Source organism: Struthio camelus, chromosome 10 (genome assembly GCF_040807025.1).
Source record: "Struthio camelus isolate bStrCam1 chromosome 10, bStrCam1.hap1, whole genome shotgun sequence".
NCBI classification, from domain to species: Eukaryota; Metazoa; Chordata; class Aves; order Struthioniformes; family Struthionidae; genus Struthio; species Struthio camelus.
The window spans coordinates 22,766,069-22,787,255 of NC_090951.1; the positions used below are offsets into that span (position 1 = coordinate 22,766,069).

Below are 21,187 nucleotides of genomic sequence, written 5' to 3' on the forward strand. Positions count from 1 at the left end.
GTGCCTGGAAAGCACACTGCTGACTCAGGCACCTCTCTTGCCCGAGGGTGCGATTGTTCAGAGACAAAAAGGCCTCCACAGGCTTAAAACCTAAGCTCTGCACTTCAAAACAGCCACATGCAATATGCACAGGGACATCTCCGACCACTAAAAAACATCCTGTACACCCAGAAGGGTTCGTTTATTGACATAGTTTAATTCTGCAAATCTATACTGGCCACAGACACCTGGGCTAATTCATCTCAGAAGCCAGCCAAAAGTTTGCTGCTGTTGTGACAGGTTCAGCTTAGGGAGCTAAACGGGCTCCCAAAAGTCAGACAAACTCCATGGGCAGGAGAAGGGCTGCACAACCAGGACTGAGAGAGAAGATGGCTCCTACCAGCAGCAGCAAGCTAGTAGATTAGTCAGCCCTTTCCTCAAATTGTGCTCTGAGTAACAAAATTGATGTTTAGGGGGTCGTGCAAACACTTTCACTTAATCTCTGCACCCCACAGAGATGCTACCAACAGGCAGGCCTTACATTCAACCCCCTAAATCTTCTGATGGTGGGGGCTGGACACCTAGGTACCACTTTGTGCTCAGTTGTTTGCCTCCCTCCTGACCCAACAAGACTTAGCAGAGACGCTGTTCCTCTCCAGGGTTCTTGCTTTGAGGATGGCTGCGTGGATCCAAGGAGACATGTGATGCTTTGGAAGCTCCTCTGCATTTTTGTGCTGCTCCAAAGCCATAATCAGGAGGTCAGCAGCTGAATGTGAATATTTTGTTCTTGCTTAAGGGCTTGGTTGAGTCCAGGACTGCTTCAGCTAGGGCAGAGAGGCAGAAATCTCCTAATTAGTGGGAAGGCTGGAAGGTCTCAGGTCTGCACATGGAGGTGAGAGGTAATAATTGCGAAACTGCAAAAGATTGACGCTCCTGCCTCGGACAACAATTTCTGAGCTACCTCCAAACGAAAAGAAATCTGGACTGAAAGGAAGGGGCAGCCTTGGAATTCAAAACAAGGTTTCTAAGGCAGAATAACTTTACTGGCTTTGAGCCTAAAAAAACCCACGAGTGATAATTAGAGACACCAATCCCCATAGGAACCCCCTGTCTCCCAAGATGCACAAAACTGACTCCAGGCAAAGAAATCCTTGGAAGAGACCATGAAGTCAGGTTTGCTGCCTTTCTGGTTCTTCGAGGGGTAGAAAGTTTGAAAAGGCTTTTCTTCTCAAGAGAGAGTGCTGTGTAAATAAATATCCCTTCTGGTCTTCTCCGGAGGATTCTGGATGATTATTACCACTGTAGCTCCCTCAATGAAGCAGCAGGAGTCCTTGCACAAAGAGGGTCTCTCTCCTAAGTGGTTATGAGGCCCCAGAGTCAAGTGTGCACTAAGCAGCTTTGAAGAGCCTGGAAGAGCCCTTTCCCAGATGCTTCGCTTCCCTTCGCCTTCTCCCGGGGCCCAGCCTGGCTCACCAGCTCTGCCGTGGCCGCAGGCTCGCGAGGTCTCCCGCGAAGAGCGAGGCCTCCTCGGGCACCAGCCCCGCGGCACGGGGCCGAGGGCAGCGAGGACCAGTAGCTTGCGCTGTGTCGCATCCCTCCAGGGAAAGGCAGCAGGTCAGGAACGGGCGCCTTCCAGGGAGATGGCATTTTCCTTCATGCTGACGGCACTGCGTTACCAGTCAGCCTGGCACGTGGGGGCCAGGGAGAGGAAGCATTCTGGATTTTTCGCTACGAACTGCAGAAGCTTTTGGGGCTGCTTGCCAGTTATTTTAAAGATAGTCTGTGCTTCCAGTTAGCTCCACCCTGTCTTCTCTGGCCTCCCTGGAAAATCTCTCGAGTTACCGGTGGGGTGGGTGACCGCCTTGCACCCTCAGGCAGACCCGCTGTGCTCAGTAGAGAGCAGCAGGTAATGGGGGAGCAGTGGCGGCTGCCAGGCGTCCCCTAGTGAGACAAGGACAGGAGGATTCACATGGATCTTCTTTTCTACAGGAAAACCCAAGGGAGTGGCAAACGAGACATGGTCCAAGGACTGCTGTGAGCATGGAGGACGCGTGGCTGCTCCCCAGAGCACCCTGCCTGCCCCAGGAGAGCCGTGCAAGGCCCACAGCACCCCCAGGAAAGACTCAGGGAGAAACTGGGTCTTCCCTATCTGCACAGATGGGTGGCAGCGTCAGCTTCTGCAAGGAGATCATAAGGCAACCCTTGTGCATTAGCCCCACTTGACAAAGGCAAAACCACCCAGCTCCTTGGAGGGAGATCCAGCAAGGCTGGGGATCAAATCACGTTCCTGGTCTTCAGGCACACAGCGTACCATAACCTCTGCCTCTGGGACTCCGAGGACCTATCAGAAGAGAGACTAAAGTCCTTTTGGAGTCAGCAGCTGGACATCAACAAGTACGAGTTGGGTTACAAAATAAACCACCTTTATTGTGGACCCTCCATCTAACCTCATGGACCTTCATCTTTGCCCAGCCTTGACAGCACTGGCAATACGACAGGAAAAATTGCTGTGCTATGTTTTAAAACTCTGTCCCATAATTCCTTTTCCACTAAGCACTTATCCCTCGACTGGAAATAATTGCCTAAATTTTACTGGTTTATTTTCCTTCACTGCTGCGCCAGCCTGGATACAGAGAATTGCCAAGCGGCAGGTTGGTCAAGCTGCGTTATTCCTGCGCCTGCTGGCCATCAGAAAAGGCATCAGTGATTTCACTGAAGAGAGGAGAACGAAGGGCACAAGGGGAGCAAAGACACTTGTATCAGCTGGAGGGAAGGATCGCTCTTTAACATAGCCTGTTCAGGTCTCGCAAGTATTCACTCTGTGCTCTCCAGGCAATGATGAAAAATCATCAGCATCTCCCAAGTCAAACATCAGGCTGGCTTCTTACCCCACCCTATGTAACAGCTAACTTGCTTGCGGACAGTGGCGAGAGATACTGTAGGAAAACACATATGGCTTTAATTTGAAAAGTGGCTAAAAATAGCACCATGAGGCTCCCACGTTAAGTGGGTCTCTCTGGCAACAGATCAATCTTTTCCATAGAGTCCTGCAAACTTTTCCTGTTCTATTCCCATCTTGCTTTTTTGGAGGCAGCAGAGATGTAGTTAACACCAGCATTTTAACAGTTTTCGTTAGGTTTCAGAGTTAGTCATGAGCGCCCGAGGGCTCATCCCTCCCAGAACCACCACTTTGGATACACACCAAGACACCCCTGGATCTATTACACGCGCACCACAATGTGACTGACTTCAGACAAAGACTAGAGTCTTTTTTTTTTTTTTTTTTTGCACTAATCTGGATTTTTTGCAAGTGTGGATTCTGGAGCATTGAGTCATCGCTTGCTGAGCTGCCGTGAGCTGGTCCAATTACACTGCTGGCTATGGCCTGGGAACAGCCTAGCCTGCCTTGGTAGCCAAGGGACTTATCCTCCTGGAGCTGGAGGGAAGAATCTGAGATGACTGCGATACAGGAGAACTTTTAAAATGCGGCACGGTCCACGCTCACTTTGCTCACCAGACCCAGCTGCCCTGCCCATTTAATGAGAAATAGGACCACTTTGCCTCTCAAGGGCCGCTCATTCAAACCATGGGCTGTGCTTCCATTTTGCGGACCGCAGAGAAGAGGGAGAACGCTAAAAATGGCATTTTTTTTCTTGTCCTATCCTTAGATCCCCATGTGATTAAACTCAACATTTCCAAACTCATAAGAGAAGGCTAAAATCATATACTAAGCTAAATTTTTTTGTTGGGGGGGGTACTTTTTTCAGTGGGTCTTGGGGATAAGGCACAAAATTTTAATGTAAGAAGGTGGTGGGGGGAATCTCCTAAATCCCTGCACTGCAGATTAAACAATAGTTGCAATCCTGCCCTGCCCACATTTCATCTTGTTTTTGTAGCAGTATTTCACATCGCAATCTACCACGCTTCATCTCAACATTAATTGCTCACTGAGATGAATCTAGCGCTAACTTTTCAGCGCTTTCAGGCTGCCTGAAGACTTGGGCACAGATTGCTGCAGTGAGTCAAATTCAGGACACATTGCTAATACAAAGCAGTTACATCTTATTACCAAGTTTCCCTTAGCTCTCAGCTGGTGAGGCGATTAATCTTTCACTTGGGACCCTTGACCAGTACTTTATGCATACCTCCCCCCTTTGAAGAGGCAGCTGTCTTCTTCCATGGGAGGGTGTTTGGGCTTCATGCTCTTTCAGCATGTTTCGATGCCACCTCACTGAAAGCAAGGAAGGAAAAATACAGAGTCCCGCCCCCTTCTCCCCCCAGACTCCTAACTGATTTTTTTTTTTTTTGCCTTGACCGTTAAGTCAACTATTTCTGAGCTGAGGAATTTGCATCCCTTGCCCCAGATTTCATTGCATTAAAGATTACATTCTGCCAGCTGTCCCGAAGCTTGTTTTTCCGGCATCCACCACCTAATCATAGCTCCTTAAGAAGTGGAATTAAAACCTGCACGAGAGACCGAGATGTTGACTACCCCTCCTCTCCTACCCTTTTCTTCCCTTCAAGCGACAAGGCTGGCCTGGGGCTACCAATTGCATGACTTCGTGAATCAAAATACATGGCTTTCGTGGATGAGGGGCTTCCACTGTGCAAACGTCACGTGCCCAACACAAGTTGCGCTTATTTGCGGCACCCTGAACCGACCCAGGTGAAAGAATTCAGTTGACTTGACACTCTGAGTAAAAGCCTGTCTTCATGCTCCAGCTGGTCTGTTTGTGCCTTAACAAAACGGGATCTGACAACACTATTTAATAAGGAGATACTTTGCCTCAGGGGATGGGAGCAAAAAATATGGTGTCTCAACACGTGAAAGGCAAGTCCATTTGCTCTAAAAACGTCAGCCTCGACTACCAGCATGCCAAGGAGGCTTGCAGACATGGTTTTGGCTCCTGGTGATCCAAGAGAGCTCAGCACTCGCCTGGACTGTTCAAACCCTTCCTCCCCGGCCCACCCTGCCAGGGAGGCGCTTGAGGGTTTTGGCAAAGCTCGAGGAGGAGCAGGGCACTCTGACCTGATGATGAATGCTCCTCTTGTCTCCAGGAGTTTCCGCTCGCTGCTGAATCTCTTGAGCAGGTTGATCATGAACTTGTAGAAGTAGGAGTTCATGGTGGGGGTGGAGGGAGAACACTCCATGCCTTTCGTACCTGCATAGAAGAGAGGGAGTTATGGAACAGTCAGGTTAGGGATGTGAATGCAGTCGGGGTCAGAGAGCGGACCCCCAAAACACACTGACCAGAGAAGGGAAGGGGCACAAAGGCAAGATTTCTAAATGTTCTGCTTTGTTCAAGCAGAACTATCCTGGCCACAGCTCTCTCCATCTCAGGAGAAAGCATCTCGCAGTGTTGCCAGCCCGTGAAGAACCAGCAAACAGGTCCTTTGGGGAGACTGCCCCCAGGGATGTTCAATTTTAGTAGCTCATAGGAAAAGGGGTGCTCGAGGTTCCACATCAGCCCTATTAACAGCGAATCCCATATCTGTGGATACAGCATTTACACTCTTCCCCCAAAACACAGATTGCTTGTGAACTGCAGGGGTTTTTAATCCAGTCCCCACATGTTTCAGAAGCCCCAAACACAGCGTGCACATAACAGCGCATAGACACACAGAGGTCTGGCTCACAGGAAGACTGCAGGTTCAAGTTCAGTGACTTTATTTCCTGCAGGCAGGAGCCAATTGATGCACCAGTGCCACATGCACATGTCCCACGGCTAGTGCGGAAAGGCAGGAAGTACTGGCCAGAAGCAGGAGAGAGCTAGGCTTACACGTTATACCCAGAAATGGGCTCTTCTTTTGTTTTCTGTTTGCAAAAACCCTTTATAATAAAAGCAGCTGTATGCGGGGGAATGAAGATCACGTCTTGAGGGATAGCATCCTCATTTCAGGAGCACCTTTTAAATCTGATCTGTCCAGGAGCTCATTGGTATGAGAAACCTTCAGAGCAGGACACAATCCTGTGCACTGCTTTTATAGCGTCTTCTAGGGTTTGCCCAGAGCCTTGCTGAGAACAACAAACAAGACTTCATTTTGAGGCAGCAGCTATTACAGATCACATTGATAAATCTTAAAAGAAGCAAACTGCAGGTACTGAGCGTAGTCAGACTCTATCTAAGGAAGGTACAAGGAGGTCCACTGGCAGGGAGGTAAGGGTCAGGGTCTGAAAATGGGAGGGTGTAACCAAGCAGAGGAGAGGGAAAGGAGAGATGGTGTGGTCAGGAAAGCTCAGATTCGCTTTGACCTACCAGACAAGTATTCCTTTCCCACACAGATCTAATGCATTTCCAGACTTGTAAAGGCTCTTTCATGTTTTCTCCTTAGATACCTTGCTTGGGGCTGGACAATTTCCAGTAGTACAGCAAAGGGAGCAGCGCCCTCAGTACACTCGCGTCAGGAAGGACATGCAGAGCCGGCACGCCTCTGCTCACAACCTCAGCACCAAACTGCCAACTTCCCTGGCCCATGCTACAACATGTCTCAATAGCTAAATTCAAGGCCATAAAATCCAGTCTTTGGAATAAAATTCCAACTACCTGGAAGCTGCTTGTATTACACTAAACAATGGTCCCAACTTGTGAAGCCTGGGTGGGGAGCAGAGCACTGCTGACCTGGGCAGCTCTCATGGATGTCTGTCCAGCAAGACCCAGTTGGGTGTGCCAGAGCTGCCCAAGGCTCAGTGCTCCCAGCTCCCCTGTAGATGCTTATGCGTACCCTGAGGGCAGCTGCGCCCTTGTCAAGCTGAACTGAGAGGTTTAGGTGCTTCGTTGAAGGGAAGCAGCCTGCGTGGACGCTCCTCAGCTCTTCAGAGCACAGGCAGGTCAGCTCAAACAGCCCTCATGGACAGGTTAGGCTAGGGCAGCTGACAAAACCCACTCACATCCACTCTGCTGGCTCCGCTGCACGGGAGGGCAACTTCCACCCCGCTTCTGGCCACGGCCACAGACCATTTCTGTAAAGTCACTTGGCATCAGCCCCACCGCACTTCACAATGCGCTATGAGTGCTGCACAGGAGAAGCTCAGACAGAACAGAGTACAGTAAATTCACAGCCCAACATCTTGCGTGCTAGCTTTCCTTCCCAGCTCCTCTGCACATTCACTTTGGGACCTGCAGCTATGCCTTACAGCAGGTGTTTTCTCTTACGCTCTCCTTTTCAGGTGGAACTTGAAACGGGCACCTCCTCTTCCTACGCACTTGCACACTGCCTAACTCAACAGGGCTCCAGGCTCTGCCCTGCTCCACATCTTACCAAATATTCCCGTTACGAGAATGGAGCTCTTGTGACTGGTTAACACCTCCTTACTGCTGCCCACATTGCAGAGGCTTCACATAGTCATTAGGAGAAGCCTCAGGTCACAGAACATAATCTCACAGAGCGAAAAGTTGTAACTCGATAAAAGACTACTTGCAGGGCAGGTAGCCAGAGAGGGGTGAAAAATGCATTTCCTACTTCAGGATACTCAAGACAGCATTAGAAAGAATACCACTCGGAAACCAAAACTGAAGTGTTTGAAGTGCAGGGAGTTGACAGGTAAAGATTGTTTTTCCCACAGGGAAACTTTAGGGGAGATCATTTATTTAGCAGGACAGTGCTAGAAGCAAACGCTTGACACTAGCCTTTTAAAGGGTGAGGTTGCAACAAGAAGAGATCGCTCCCTTAACTTTTTATACAAAGAGATCGAAAAGTGTCTAACCATAATACAAGCCAGCATACACAACCACCACACGGCTATTCCCAAAGAGTCCAGAGAACAGTCAGCAGTTCTGTATTTCCATCCCATCGCCAGCGGAAACTCAAAGAGTTTGATTTATGTATGTTGTCTGTTTCTATTGAGACTCAGCAGAGCATGGAGCAGCCAATTAAAAATGCAATCAAACAGCCAAAGCTCAGGTTGACGGCAAAGTCACCAGGCTGGTTTGCACAGTGCCTGTCCCAGTGCGACGTGGAGAGGTGCGGACGTGGGCGCAGACGAGGCAGCGCTCGTGGTCCCGTCGAGCGGCACGGCCGTTTCCCTGCTACGCTGCCTGCGTCCGTCCGTACTCGTTGCGCGGCAGCGCCCAAGGCGTGGGAACAGTTTGACAAGCGAGCGCTCAAGGTAGGCAGTGCCAACAGCAAACCCAAGGGGACGGCGCTGAGCGGTGAGGGACAGTGGTCACCTCCACTGCCTCAACTTGACCCAGACTAAGACCTCCAGAGATTCCACATCCAAAAGAAAACATACAGAGAACAGGGAAACCGTTTTGCACCATAACCTGCCATAGAGAAACGGGTGCCTCTTTCCCACTGAATCTGAGGATTAAAATTCCCTCTTGGTGCACGTGAAACCCCAAACCGTGCTTTGTAACTGCCATCTTCCAGAGAACAAATGTTAACTGTAGCACTGTGTTTCCTCTCAGCTGCAGGTAAGATGATCTGGACAAAAATATTATATTGCTGAGACGATATATGCCAAAACAAAGGTGCATTTGTTCAAAGGTACAGATTACCCAGAGTGAAAATACAGCCATGCTCTACATGTAATCATTACAGCTGTTCAGCATTGTTTAAAAGCAGGTTGAAAATAGAAACAGTCCAGACAACACCACATGCAACAGCTCTGCTTTTAAACCACAGTGCTCTGCAAGTTACACTTTCTGCCCATTACTCAGTGCGGTTTACAGCTCTGGTTTGCATCTCCCAATCTGTAAAACGGGCAGAGCCTCAAAAGCAAACATTGTTTGTCTTTCTGGTGGGGAGGGAGGGAAGGGGGAGATGAACAGCAGATGGACGCCTGCTTTTAAAGCTGGAGAAGTTGATCTTTTTTTTTGTTTGTTTCTTTAAGTAATGCCAAGATATGCAATCCAGAGGTGCATGGAAACCCAAAAGCTAACAGCAGGCAGGAAGGACATCACATCTTCATTCCTATCAGATATTAAGGCCCTAACCTTGAAGCTGTCCAGGGGAAAGTCTGACCTTGAGGTTTCTCCCTTCTCGGGACTCCAACAAGGGTGTCTCCGATCCGGCTGTTGGACCCTGACAGCTCCAAGGACTGCACTGCTACCGGGGCTGACCTTTCCTAGCAGCAGCGCAGGTAGCAGCCCTCCTGCCTAGTTCTTACAGCAGATCTGGATTAACTCTCACTGCATGGCAAAGTAAGCTTTATTTCTTATTGCCTTCTTGCACGACTTCCAGTGATAGCTATTGAAAGTCAAAAATATTGCAAATCTTAAATGTATCCCAAGTAAAGAACAGGTGGAGGCAGCAATTTTTATGCTACCCAAAGGTGCAGCTCTCCTGTTGCTAGGGCACCAGCAGTGACATGTACAGGACAAAGCCAGAAGACTTGTGGCCAAGCATGCAGGCACGAGACAGGTCAGCGGCTGAGCTGGAAGCACCACCAAATCAGCACTCTGGCGTGGCGCAATATCTCCCACATCTCACACTGGAGACTTGGAAAGACCCTCTAGAGCAACTGGGCATCCAAAAGCCAGAATCACCTTTGAGATCAGATCAGGCCTGCAATCTGCAGCATTATGAAACTCCAGGCTCCAACTCTGTCGTCTTCAGCCTTTGAATCACAGCTGGGTACAGTTTGCCAGAACTTTCTGGGTATGCACATCAAATGCAGATCACTCCTGGGGACTGAGCAGGGGAAGCAGACACAGCCTGTACTACTAACAGGCAGAAGCAATGGATTTAATAAGCAATTTGCTGTGCTAAGTAGCCCAGAGATGAGAATTAAAGCGGTACCTGGAAGCAAGTTTAAAAGTCAGCCACTAAGGTAGTTAACTATTTTAGTCCATGCTTATTCAGAAACAGTGGCTCCTGAAAAGCAACATCCCTTTCCCTTGGCAGGCTACTACCTACTACCTTCCTGCTCAGTTTGGAGGAAGCTGGCCAGGGGGTGAGGGAGCTGGGAGGAAAGGGGAGTGCAGGGGGACCAGGACACAGGGTTGGCAACAACACACAGAAGACTTAGCCCTGTTTTCTCAACAGAAGAAAGCGTGATGTTGAGGTTTGCATGCCTCAGGGAACTTCTCTTATCCTTTGCCTCTGGGAACATTGAGACCGAATTCAAAAGGGAACACACAGTTAGTACATCCTCATTTCTTCAGCAAGCTTCAGCTCTCTTGCCTACCTAACGCGCAAGCAGTTATGTGCATCCCTAAGGAACATTTCCACCAGAGCATGCCCCAAGTTTCAGAGCAGCACCCTGGTGGAGCAGTCTATCTTGCTAGTGCTCCCGAGGGCCACTCAAAGCAGTCAAGCATTATCTGCAGCCACTATTAAGCTTTTTTATGGGAACTGCTACCTTTAAATATGAAGACTCACTTTCGTAGCAATGAGAGGTGAGTTCAGTTGGGTCTCCAGGCTCCTCTGCAGGAGGGTTTCCAGGAGGCAAATGCTGGGGAGTTTCACCACACTGGCCGTGTGTGATCTTGCTTAAGTGCAGCAGAGGTTCACTCTGAGCTCCCAGTGCTGGTTAGGCATGTCTTCCCCTGCCCTCTTCCCCTCCTTCTCCGAGCTGCACACAGGTAGGCTCGGAGGGCTCCCACGTCAAGTCCCGCAGCAGCCCCCATGCTGCTGCCTTTCACTCACTCACTGCCCTACAGAGACGCCACACTGCAATGCCACACAGCAGCTCTGCCTTCAGGTTTTGCTTTGATTCGCAGGACCTCAGGGAAGGGAGCCAGAGCAGATTGCTAGCCTGCACCCACACATCAGCTTGACATCGATAGGGACTCGACAATACTTCTGCAAGCAGGCTGCTGTGCAAGATGTTTCTCTTGCAAAGGCTCCCCACCCTCCAAACTTCCCATTTGCTCAAAAGCCCATCTGCCCTGGATTTACAGGACATCTAGGAACTGGCTCGCACCCTGTTTTCCATCATGTCACCTCTAAATGGAACTTGCGGCCCAGGGCTTGGAGTACAGCTCTGGTGCTGCTCAGGCTGTGGACCCACGGGTTACCGTGCAGCATAGCACGACTGCTGTACACGCAGCACGGCAGAATTGCAAGATCAGCTTTTTGAGCATTTCTATGAAGCATGAGAGACAAGCAGAGAGAAGTGTTAAGAAAACTGTGGCTTAATTAATTGAAGTTTGCACCTCCCCCCTTCTCCTAAAGTGAGACTTTGCAGATTCGTAACCTGGCAGATCGGCTGCTAACATACCATACCACAAGCGGGGCTGATGAAACACGACGGCTCTGCTGTCTTTTTTTTTTTTTTCTTTTTTTTAATTGGTATGGAGGGGGAAGCTGGGAGAAGAAAGATCCCTGCTCAGAGGAATGACAGAAGTCATCCCTAGATATCAGCTGTAACAGGAACAAATGGGAATTTTTGGCGCCCAGGAATATCAGAGCAGTGACACTAAGCATGGGCACTGCGTGCAGTCCCAACTTCTTCCTCTCAGCAGAGCTGAGAGTCTCCAGGGCAGATGCACAGTCGCATCCCAAACAATTTTTCTCCACCTTCCCTAACATGATTTTAAAAGGCTACAAAATGAACTCATGGGCCAAGGAATTCACAACTGCTATGGCAGAAAGCAACCACTGAATGTGTGCTGAACCAGGCCAAACCAGTAGTAGCTGCAAGGAAGGAGAAAAGGAGGTTTAGCAGAAGATAAAGCTTTTTCATACCCCTCCCCTCCCCCACCTGAATGCAAAGGCTGTAGAAAGCACGCCTCCCCCTTGAAAGGGCTGATCTGCCTAAGACCTGAAGGTTAAGACTCTGGAGCTGCCGGAGGAGAATGGAGCTGCTGCTCTCCCCGAGCCCTGGCCCACTGGAGCCTTGAGCTCACTTTCCCATCTCTCCTGGTCACAGCAAAAGGCTGCTTCTTGCAGCGATGCAGCCCACCAGATCACTGCATGACTGTGGCAAAGGGCACTGCAGGTTTCTATAATGCTCCTCTCCCCTTTCAGCTGCCTGCAAGACTCGGTAGAAACAGCCCTCGAAAGACGCGTGAAAAGTGCGGCGGCCAACTCCTACAACCACCATATCACAAATTAGTCTTTGCACCATGCCGCAAGCTGGGATCCTCATTGCTTTCCATGTGACAGACCCAAGATACCTCCTAAACAGCCCATCTCCCTGCTCGCTCGCCTGCTGAGGTCTCGTGCAGCCTGGGCAGCTCCACAGGCTCACCTGTGGTTCATGCCATTGGTACACTCCAATCGCTCATGTGGCCGCGTGATAAATCAAAAGAGACAGGCAATTAGGAATCTATATTAAGGCCCTTATAAATATATATTGTATAGCCAACTAGAACGTTCAGACAATTCGCCGGCTTGATGGACTGAGCAGTCTCAAAACCTACAACGGCCAAAGCAGCATCCCCGAATTGCTCTTGGAGAGGCCCGACAGAATCAGACATTAACTTGTTTTTTTTTCCCCCTTGTTCACTAAACACCAAAGTTCACCACTGTGGAAGACACAAGTTCCACTAATTTAACCGTAATTGGTTTCAAACTGGTCTTAATTAAAACTGGTGTGGACTCGCTTAATGCCATTTAAAACAAATTTAAATGAGATTTGACTAAAATTGATTCCTTTCTGAAGCGAGCTAAAGCTGTATAAGCTGTTTAAAGAATATCCACAGGGGCACTTGCAGCGGTTGAGCTAAAGTGATTTACCTCAACCCATAATTGAAGCAATTTCAGTGCAGACCAGAACTCAAAAATATGGGCGGTATGGGGAGAAGCCTGGTTTGTTTTAATGCTTGCATCTGAGAGCGCTGTTAGCCAGGATCGAAGCTGCCCAAACGCTCCTCCGCAGAGCCAGCCCCAGACAAGAACCTCTGCAGCACCCGTTCATTAGGGTAGGGCAGCCACCAGCCGAAACCAGAGGGTAGTAGCAATAGCAGGTGGGTGCTCTTGCCCGCTGGCCCAGACCCTGCCTTTCACACGGGTGGCAGAAGGGTGAGAGGTGGCATCGGAGCTGCAAAGGCAAGCCTGCAGCTGGGATGTTGGGAGGAAGCAGCCATCCCCGCAAACCGCATCGTGCGGAGCAGATTTCACCCCAGCGCCAGCCTCGAGGAATATGGCCATGATTTGAGGAAGCAGATTATGTGTTTGCAGGGATTATGTAGCTCTGGCTTTCCAAAGCTACACACAAGCTTGCTCTGAGCTGAGAGCAGGCGTGGTGGAGATCAGTGAAATTAAGAGCTTGGCAATTCTTCCCATTATGGGGAGCGAGGGAGCCAAGGGCACCCACATGGGGATGTGTGTAGGCCAGAGCGGAGTGGATGCCGCATCTATATTGTCACGAAAAGGTTGGAAGGGCAGTATCTCAATCCTCGGTGATCCTCCTGCCACAGCACTGCTCAAGAACCAGGCAATCCTTAATGCATTTAACTGCAAGCCCTCTGTAAAGCGAGGATGCGCCTTCATCCTCATCACTACCAGGAAGAGATTAAACAACTTGTGCAATGTCGCACAGGAAGCCTGTAGCCCGAGATCGCTCCTTCCCCTGCTCACACCGAACATCTTTCCTATCCAAGCACCTTCCCCAAGGCCTCACACTTCCAGCACGGCCCTGAGAAGAAACTCCTTTGGCTCCTCCATAAGCAGCCAGTCCAAATATTCCAGCAGACAGACCTGGTTGTGAGCATTTAACACATGCAGAACCCTGCTCCAGTGCCGTCGCCGGCGTGGGAGTCAGTGCTGACAGATGTTGCTAAGTGAAACCCAATGTGGAGACATGAGAATCTGCAGAATGTCTCCCCCAGCAGCCTTCCCCAGGATGTTTTGAATTTTAGCTTTTGCAAATACGACGCAGAGAACCCTCACAGAGCAGGATAAAAATAGAACTGTAAAAAAGACAAAACCGAAAAACCCAGCGCAAGTCATAGTTACAAACAGATGCAAACATGTCGGCAGCTCAGCTGGGCTCTGAGAAACGTCAGCTCTCCCCTCTCTGCATCGCAGGATGCTACTGAGGAAATAAACCCACTAGAACAACTGACCATGCACAAGCTTAGGGGTTGTGCTCAACCTATTTCTGCAGCACATGCGTTGCTCCCTATGCAATGCAGCCCGGGCACACAAACACTTCTCCCCATCGCTCCTGGCTGCCCTTGGGAGCAGAGAGGTTATGGGTCAGTTAAATGCCTCGCAAAACAGGCGCTGTTTGCAATTTCTGAGATTTCAGCATCACACCCACATTGTCAGAGACACAATGGGCAGTCCCCAAACTGGCCATATAGCCTCATTTGCCAGGAGGACCGAGACACGGAGGCTCGAGGTGCCCAGGCCCTCCCGTGGCCTGCGGATGGGCCTCATCTCGGGCGTTGCAAGAGGTTCGGCACTGTCTCTAGGACAGAAGTATTTCTGCTTTCAGCAAGATCTATGCAAAACTTTTCTCTAGCCCTAAGCCCCCTCTGTACAGCTGCTGCAATTCCCCCGAGCCTTGCACTTTACTTTGCCATGTTTTTGCAAACCTTTCGTGCTGAAGTGGCTACCAGACCTCCTCTCTGGAGTATAACGCACTGGCTTTCTCCCCACTCACCGCCTGGACCCTGACGCAGAGGCCTGGTGAGCACAGCACCCTCCCCAGCAAGAGCATCAGGAAGTTCTCAGGCCAGCAAAAAACATGACCTCGCAGTCACCCGGTGACGTCAGACCTTGACAGCTACATCTCCTGCAGCTTGAGGGGAGGAAGCAGTGTGCAGGGAGAGATCTTCCCGTCTGAACATATTGTGACAAAGTGCAAGAACAGGGCTTTCCCTGGGCTGAAGGTCAGGGCAGGGAAGGACATAGAGGTATTTTGACAGTTTTTGCTGCACTGATCCTCTGGATCTCCCCACTCCAAGGGTGACAAGCAGAGACTCCACCTGACCGTGCCTTGAATGAACATAATAGGCACTGATAGTGCTTATCTTGCCTAGGAAATCTATTTGGGTCCGCTCTTGGGTCATTTTTCTTTGTCAAGGTAAATCAATAAGCAAGAGTGCAGCAGGGGTATAGCTCAAACAAGGTACAGCAGAAGAAAATAGCCAGCAGAGCTGCAGGAAGGAAAGCTGTTAAGTGTGGTGGTGAACTTAAAGTGGGCCAAGGCTAGAATCACTGTAGTATAGGAAGGACTAGAGAAGGGACGCCAAAATCCACAGGTCTACATAGAAAGGTGAAGCACATGAAAGACAATCAACCTGCAAGTGGGAACGAGAAGTAATGGGCTTTTTCGGGGTGTTTCTGATCTACACTACAACCAGGAAAAATGGAAACAAAGGTCACAGATCTGCACCTGAAGGAAAATCCCTTCCCGCCCATTTGAGCTCTATGCCAAACTGTCATCTTCCCTTCTCTACAACAGGGAAATACGAGAGTTTCTCAACACTTTATTCCCATGAACCAATGTTTATTTTGCTAGTTGAAATGTGAAACCTTCACCTTATTCCTCCCTCCACCTCCAAATTCTACGCTACTGCTGGGGAAACTGAGGCAGCCCCGCAAAGCATCTGCACACTGGGTGTTTGGCTGGAAGTCACAGGTATCTTATCTATATGACCAACATCTCCTTAACGTATTTCAGCCTCTACAGACCAGTAATCCAGGCCAGCACCACTGCTTTCAGTGGCGAATCCCCTCCCTAAGTTTTCAGCCAGCAGTGTGCTGTCACAGTCAGTCTTAGGAGGGATCTAAGCCTGAAGGCACGCCACATACATTACAGCTACTACGTGGACAGCTGTATCTCCTGGAGTTTTCCATGGCATCCTATCACTGCTGTTCCAAAGTATTATCTTGGGCAGTGCCAGCTGGGAACACCATCACACAGCACTGCCGGATGCTGTGATCTCCTAATCCTCTTCTCTGTTCTCCACATTACACAGCAACCCCTCACTGTTGGGAGTCGTCATCTCTCCCTTGTTCCACCTTGTCCACAGCAGGTGAAGTCCTGCAGTACTAGTAGCACCCTTTTCATCATGGCCTGATTACACTAGCACCTGGAAATAACAGGAAGTAACATCTAATAACACTTCATGGTGTTTCACTAGGATTTCTGAGACCCAAGTCCAGTTTCAATCAGATCAGCTCCATTCAGAAACTTCCCAGGCTGGATTAGCCAAAAAACAGAGAAGGGGTCTTTGCGAGGCCCAGAAGAGCATTTGCAGCCTGCTCTGTGCCAGATTTCAATGCTGCTAGGATTCTTCAAGAGCCTACCTCACAGGGAAGCAGTCAAGCCAATAGTTTTCAACTCTGAAATCTGCAGACCCTCTAAAAATGTTCCCGCCATTGGAAACCTTAAGTTCAACAAATCTAAGCCAACTGACAACAGGCCAGCTTCTCTTTGCTACCCTTCACAGACCCCCAGCAGCCTACAGACTCTTGCCTGGTGTTTCCAGATGCCAACCTAATATTTTCCAAACCCTCTGGAGGTGGGACTTTGTCCTACACTGCCACTTCCCCAGACCTGTGAATTACACAAATTGAGAAGCCGGGTGACAGAGAAGTTGAAGTGAGTGGTTTGGCTCACTAGGAACTGAATCCCTCAGAAAATGTGCATGGGAAACCCTCATAATAGCAATTCTCAAGTTTTTTCTGGGCTCTGGAGTCCTGCAAGTTTTCCAGGGAGCATAAAGCAAGCTTAAACTCAACAGACTAGCTTTCTCAGTCACTTTTAGCAGTCTCCTGAGGAGTAATCCACGGGCTCCTGGGATGACCATGGACCACCAGTTGAAAGCAATGACCTAGAGCATATTAGCACACCCACACATCAAGTCAGCCTCCCAGTAAACATCCTATACTGTTGAATGGTCAGAGGGTACGCTACTGTCCCTGAGACCTCCGGCAGGAAGCCAGGCAGGAGAGAATGGAGCAAACTTGAGAGGAAAGTGCCTCCTGCAAAACAAAGGGCCATAACTGTTTCTCCTTACAAAACTCTGCAGACAGGAAGGAAGAGATGCGTGCAAAGGAGTTAACTGTATACGTGGCAGCAGGCGGTGCCGGCATCCTTTCGGGGGGGGGGGGGGGGCTCTCTCCTCTCATGCAGAACAGAGCTGGAACCTACACTGGAGGGCTCACACCTACGTCATCCACGGTGATAACCTCTCATGGGCCACTGGCTGGCTACTTGACTTCTGCATGGTTGGCAAAACACTCCCAAATAAAGCTGGATTTGCACCATGGGGAACCTCTTTGTGCAAACCAGACGGGTGCTTGTACCATCACCCCAAAGAGGTGTGGGGAGCCCTGCCGCACTGCTTCCAGGGCACAGCCCCAGCCTCTCTCCTGCAGGTCTTACCGCTGAACTCATCATGGGACCTACTTGCCACTCTGGGGCAATCCTGGATTTACTGCCCTGACCCAGGAGACCATGGCACTTGGGGACAAAGAGCATTTGGTGAGAGGGCTTGTTTTATCTGCCAAGTGGTATTTCAGTATCAGGTGTACCTCTCTGTTTATCATCTTACAAGGCTCGCTCTCCAGGCTCCTGAGGAAGCAGTCCTTGTAGCTGGGCTGGGTATGCAAGTGGCATTTGCTGAGTCTGTATCCTTCTTCCCTGCAGGGGATATCGTGAGTTACCAGGCCAAGAAAATTACCTCCCAAAGATCCAGATACAGACCTGTCACCAACTATGTGACATTTGGAGCTTTTCCCTAGGTTTTGGCTCCAGTCCCTAAACCAAGATACCTGATGCATTGCTAGCCACCTACCTCCATATCGCAGGTAGGTGGCTAAGGCCACCAAGAACAAGTGGACACCCCAAGAGTAGTTCAGATGTTTTGGATGAGAATTGTAATAAGTCGCCATGAGCAGAGCCCTTCAACCTGCTGCGCTGTAAGTGTCCAACTCCCTTCAGCGTCAGAAAATACAATTTTCATTCTAGTTTTCTCCAGCTAGGTCTCCACAGAGTCCTGGGAAAGCCAGGCAGGAGATAACTGAGCACAGACTCATGGACCACGTTACATTTAGTTGGCCAAGGTGAGCAGTCACTCATCCTCCCAAGGGCAGCCAGAGCAGGTCTTCCTCCATGCAGCTCCGGAGGAGGGACTTTGGGACTCACACGCACCGTGCAGCTCAGGCTCCTCGAGTCTCCATGGTTCATTGTGTTTGGGGAAGCTGTCAGAGGGCAGCTAACCTTATGTAACTGCAGAACAAAGCAGCTAAATAAAAACTCAAGCTGGGAACGAGCTGCGGAAGTGGGACACTGCTTTCCTGACTAATCAACGAACGTCTGAAGGAAACCAAACTCAATAGCAGGGAAACAACTGCATAAACACATCCTGAGGAAAAAAACGGAGAGAGCGGAAGTGGGGGAAAGACCACAACATGGCATAGGCCCCTTTTGCCTCCCTTGCTGCCCTTACTGCTTGTCTTGGGGGGCAGAGCTTGGAGTACAAACAGTGATGGAGCGTGCACAGTGAAAACCTGCTGCGAACTCAAGAGTTTTAAAGGGTGTCCATGTTCATTACGTACAAAGCCACCACCAACACACTTGGACAGGCCTTAGATCGAGGAGAGGAGCAGATCTGAGATTACTCAGCCAGTGTAACTGTCTCTCCTCCTGCTGACATTTCTGATGGCACGTCAGTCAAAAGCGTGCTGAAGGGAATGGAGCAATTTAACCTTGGGGAGAAGCACTGCTACCTTGCAACCTTCCCTCCCTTCCAATGCTAATGGTACAATAGCATCCTGCTTCTGAGAGTACTACAAAAGTACTCAAAGTACTACTCAAAGTGCACTGCCTAGCTGCACAGAGAAGTTTGCTTGGGGAACATTCTTGCATGGTCCCAATACAAATCTAGTCACACTTGCACTGGTGGAGTGGCCCAGCCACTCAGCTCCTCACAGGGTACACCTCCTCTTTGGTGGTGCCTGACATCATGGTCTCAGGTGCCTCTTTTCTCCCTGGGAAAGGTCGTACTTATGTACTCCTTGGTCTGCAAGGCAGAGTTTGGATTCACTCTTTCTAACAGTACATCATTACCCTGGGAACATGCACAGACATAGGAATTTCTACTAGCCACACTCCCACTTAAAAACAAAACAAAACCTCCAAACAACAAAAACCGCCTTCTTCAAGAGCCTCCATTCTTGTAGCTGAAATCCAGGAGGGTCCTAGCCTAGCCATGACCCCTCACTCCTCTAAGAGCTGAAGCCAAGCAGCCAGCATTCAGTCACCAGACTTGGGTGAGTATGAAATCTGGGTGGTCAGAGTCAGATGAGAGAGGGGCCATATTCCTCCCCTATAAAAGTCCAGGGTAAATGAACATAACTGGCTCATTTTCCCCTCCCCAAAAGCATCTACTTTTGGGTAAAAGCCAACAATTTTGCAAAGCTCAGCCTGAAATAACTTTAAAAAAAAAAAATCAATTTTCTGATGTGTTACAAGGAAGAGGAAACAGGGTGACAAAGTGAGAGCATATTACAACCTGTGTGGCGTTTCAGCCATTTCCACGCTGGGGCAACTGGAGCTTTGGCTACAACAGATCTCCTAAACGTGGAGAGAGACAGATTCTTTTCCAATGTTACACTTGAATAACTGAAGCCAAGCTGCTCTTCCAGATAGCTAAAAGGGGCCACAGCAGCCGTTAGGATATACGCCATCCAGCACGCTATTTTTAGATAATCCACAAGGAAGGAAACCTCAGACAGCCATCAGCATGATCTAAACTGCAGCTCTTCAGCTGTTTGGCCAGCACTGCAGGAGCTGCTCCACCCACACCGTCTGACTTCTGACACCAGAAGGATCAATAACACTTGCAGAGCGCTTCATTAGGTTGCCAGCACTGCACCCCCGCCCCTTCATCAGAGAGGCCAGCCCGGCTATGGATATAAGGGTGCAAGCGTAAGTCGGGTAGATCTGCCAAAAAACAGCCCAGGGATTCTCAAAACCTGAGCTGGTTCCTAATACGGACCCTTTCAAGCCCAGGGAGCAGCAAGGTATCTGTGACCTTTGAAAAAGAGAAAGTCCAGGGAGGACTAAGGGCAGCAGACTAGAAGCTCTCCATTGCTAGTGGTGAATTTGCAAGGCACTGTATGAGGAGAGTCAGCCTTGGCTCTGCTCCGAGTTTACAATCCAAAGCTGACATGAAATGTGTCTTTGGCCAGGAGGACCTGGCTTGCAGAGTGCAATAGGGAGGCTCTTAAATAGCAGCAAAAGAGAAGGGACAGCCAACCAACTGCAAAGGATGAGCCACAGACAAGGGAAAGTGAAAAAAGTTCTTGATGTGCTAGGATGATTATGAAAGGATTTTTTTTCTTCTTTTTTTCTTCTTCTTTTTTTTTTCTCCGAGTCACCAAACAATAGAATTGTCCCTCTTCATCTCTTCTCACCTCTTACCAGACACTCAGAGCAATGTAGCAGTTTGTTCTTCACGTCCGACATACGCAGCCTCAAACAGGCAACACGCTGCATGCATCACAGGCACAGGCTAAAACCCTCTGTAAAAGTGCCTAGGTTTTTGGGCACCTTAGCTTGCAGACCATATCTTGACCCAAGCCACCTTTAGGTGCTCTGAGGACTTTTACAAACAGTGAAGAGAATAGCACCCAGGGTCAGGGGACATCTTCAGTGATTCTGACCTTTGTGTTCCTGGGGCACCTGAGACATGGGTGGCTTCCTCTCTGCTTTCTCCTAGTCCTGTGTGCAGGCAGGGCAGTAGGAGCTAGCTTTATGGAGGACCATTTAGTATTACAGTAAAAAAAAAAAACTGTCCCATAATAAAGGACAATAATGGTATCCCTCCACTGGCATCTGCAGTATACTGCTACTAAACAGACTCTTACTGTGATCAAACCCCAAACAGGGAATAAGAAACAAGCTAGAGGAAAGAATAATAACATAAAGACAGTTCCCTGTCCCGCTTCATGGCGGACTCCTTAATTCCCAAGTGATGGGAATTGAATGGCCTGAATTGATATATTGATTTGCTAGTGCAAGAGAAGCCTTTCTTTCTGCCAGACCACATCTGACAGGCAGGTGCCACTTAGCATCAAGCGCAATGAAGTAACCTGGAAGCAACAGCATACTTTGCAATTTAGATCATTGTCAGCGAGATGTAACACGGAGGGCACTTACCAGAGGAGCTCAGCTGGCTGGCTTTGACGGGAACATGGAGCTCCACCTGGCTCGATCGTGCATCAGGGCCATCAGAGGGGCCGTGGCCCTCCGTCTGACCTGCAGGAGAAGAAGCGATCTCAGCCAGTACTTCTAGGTCCTTCAGGATAACCTGCAAAGAGACAGATAGTGCATGGTGAACAGGAACAAAGCGACAAG

General features: G+C 49.5%; 1 protein-coding gene across 3 annotated transcripts in view; it reads right to left on the bottom strand.

Annotated features, from left to right (window-relative positions):
* The window catches only part of VAC14 (VAC14 component of PIKFYVE complex), a 110,431-nt gene that overhangs the window by 45,121 nt on the left and 44,123 nt on the right, over nt 1–21,187 (bottom strand). For all 3 annotated transcript variants that reach the window (XM_068955542.1, XM_068955540.1, XM_068955543.1), the window contains exons 13-14: nt 20,990–21,140; nt 5,009–5,141 (exon numbers count right to left, since the gene is read on the bottom strand). In XM_068955542.1, the coding sequence (XP_068811643.1) occupies nt 5,009–5,141; nt 20,990–21,140 (284 nt within the window). The remainder of the gene's footprint in view (nt 1–5,008; nt 5,142–20,989; nt 21,141–21,187) is intronic.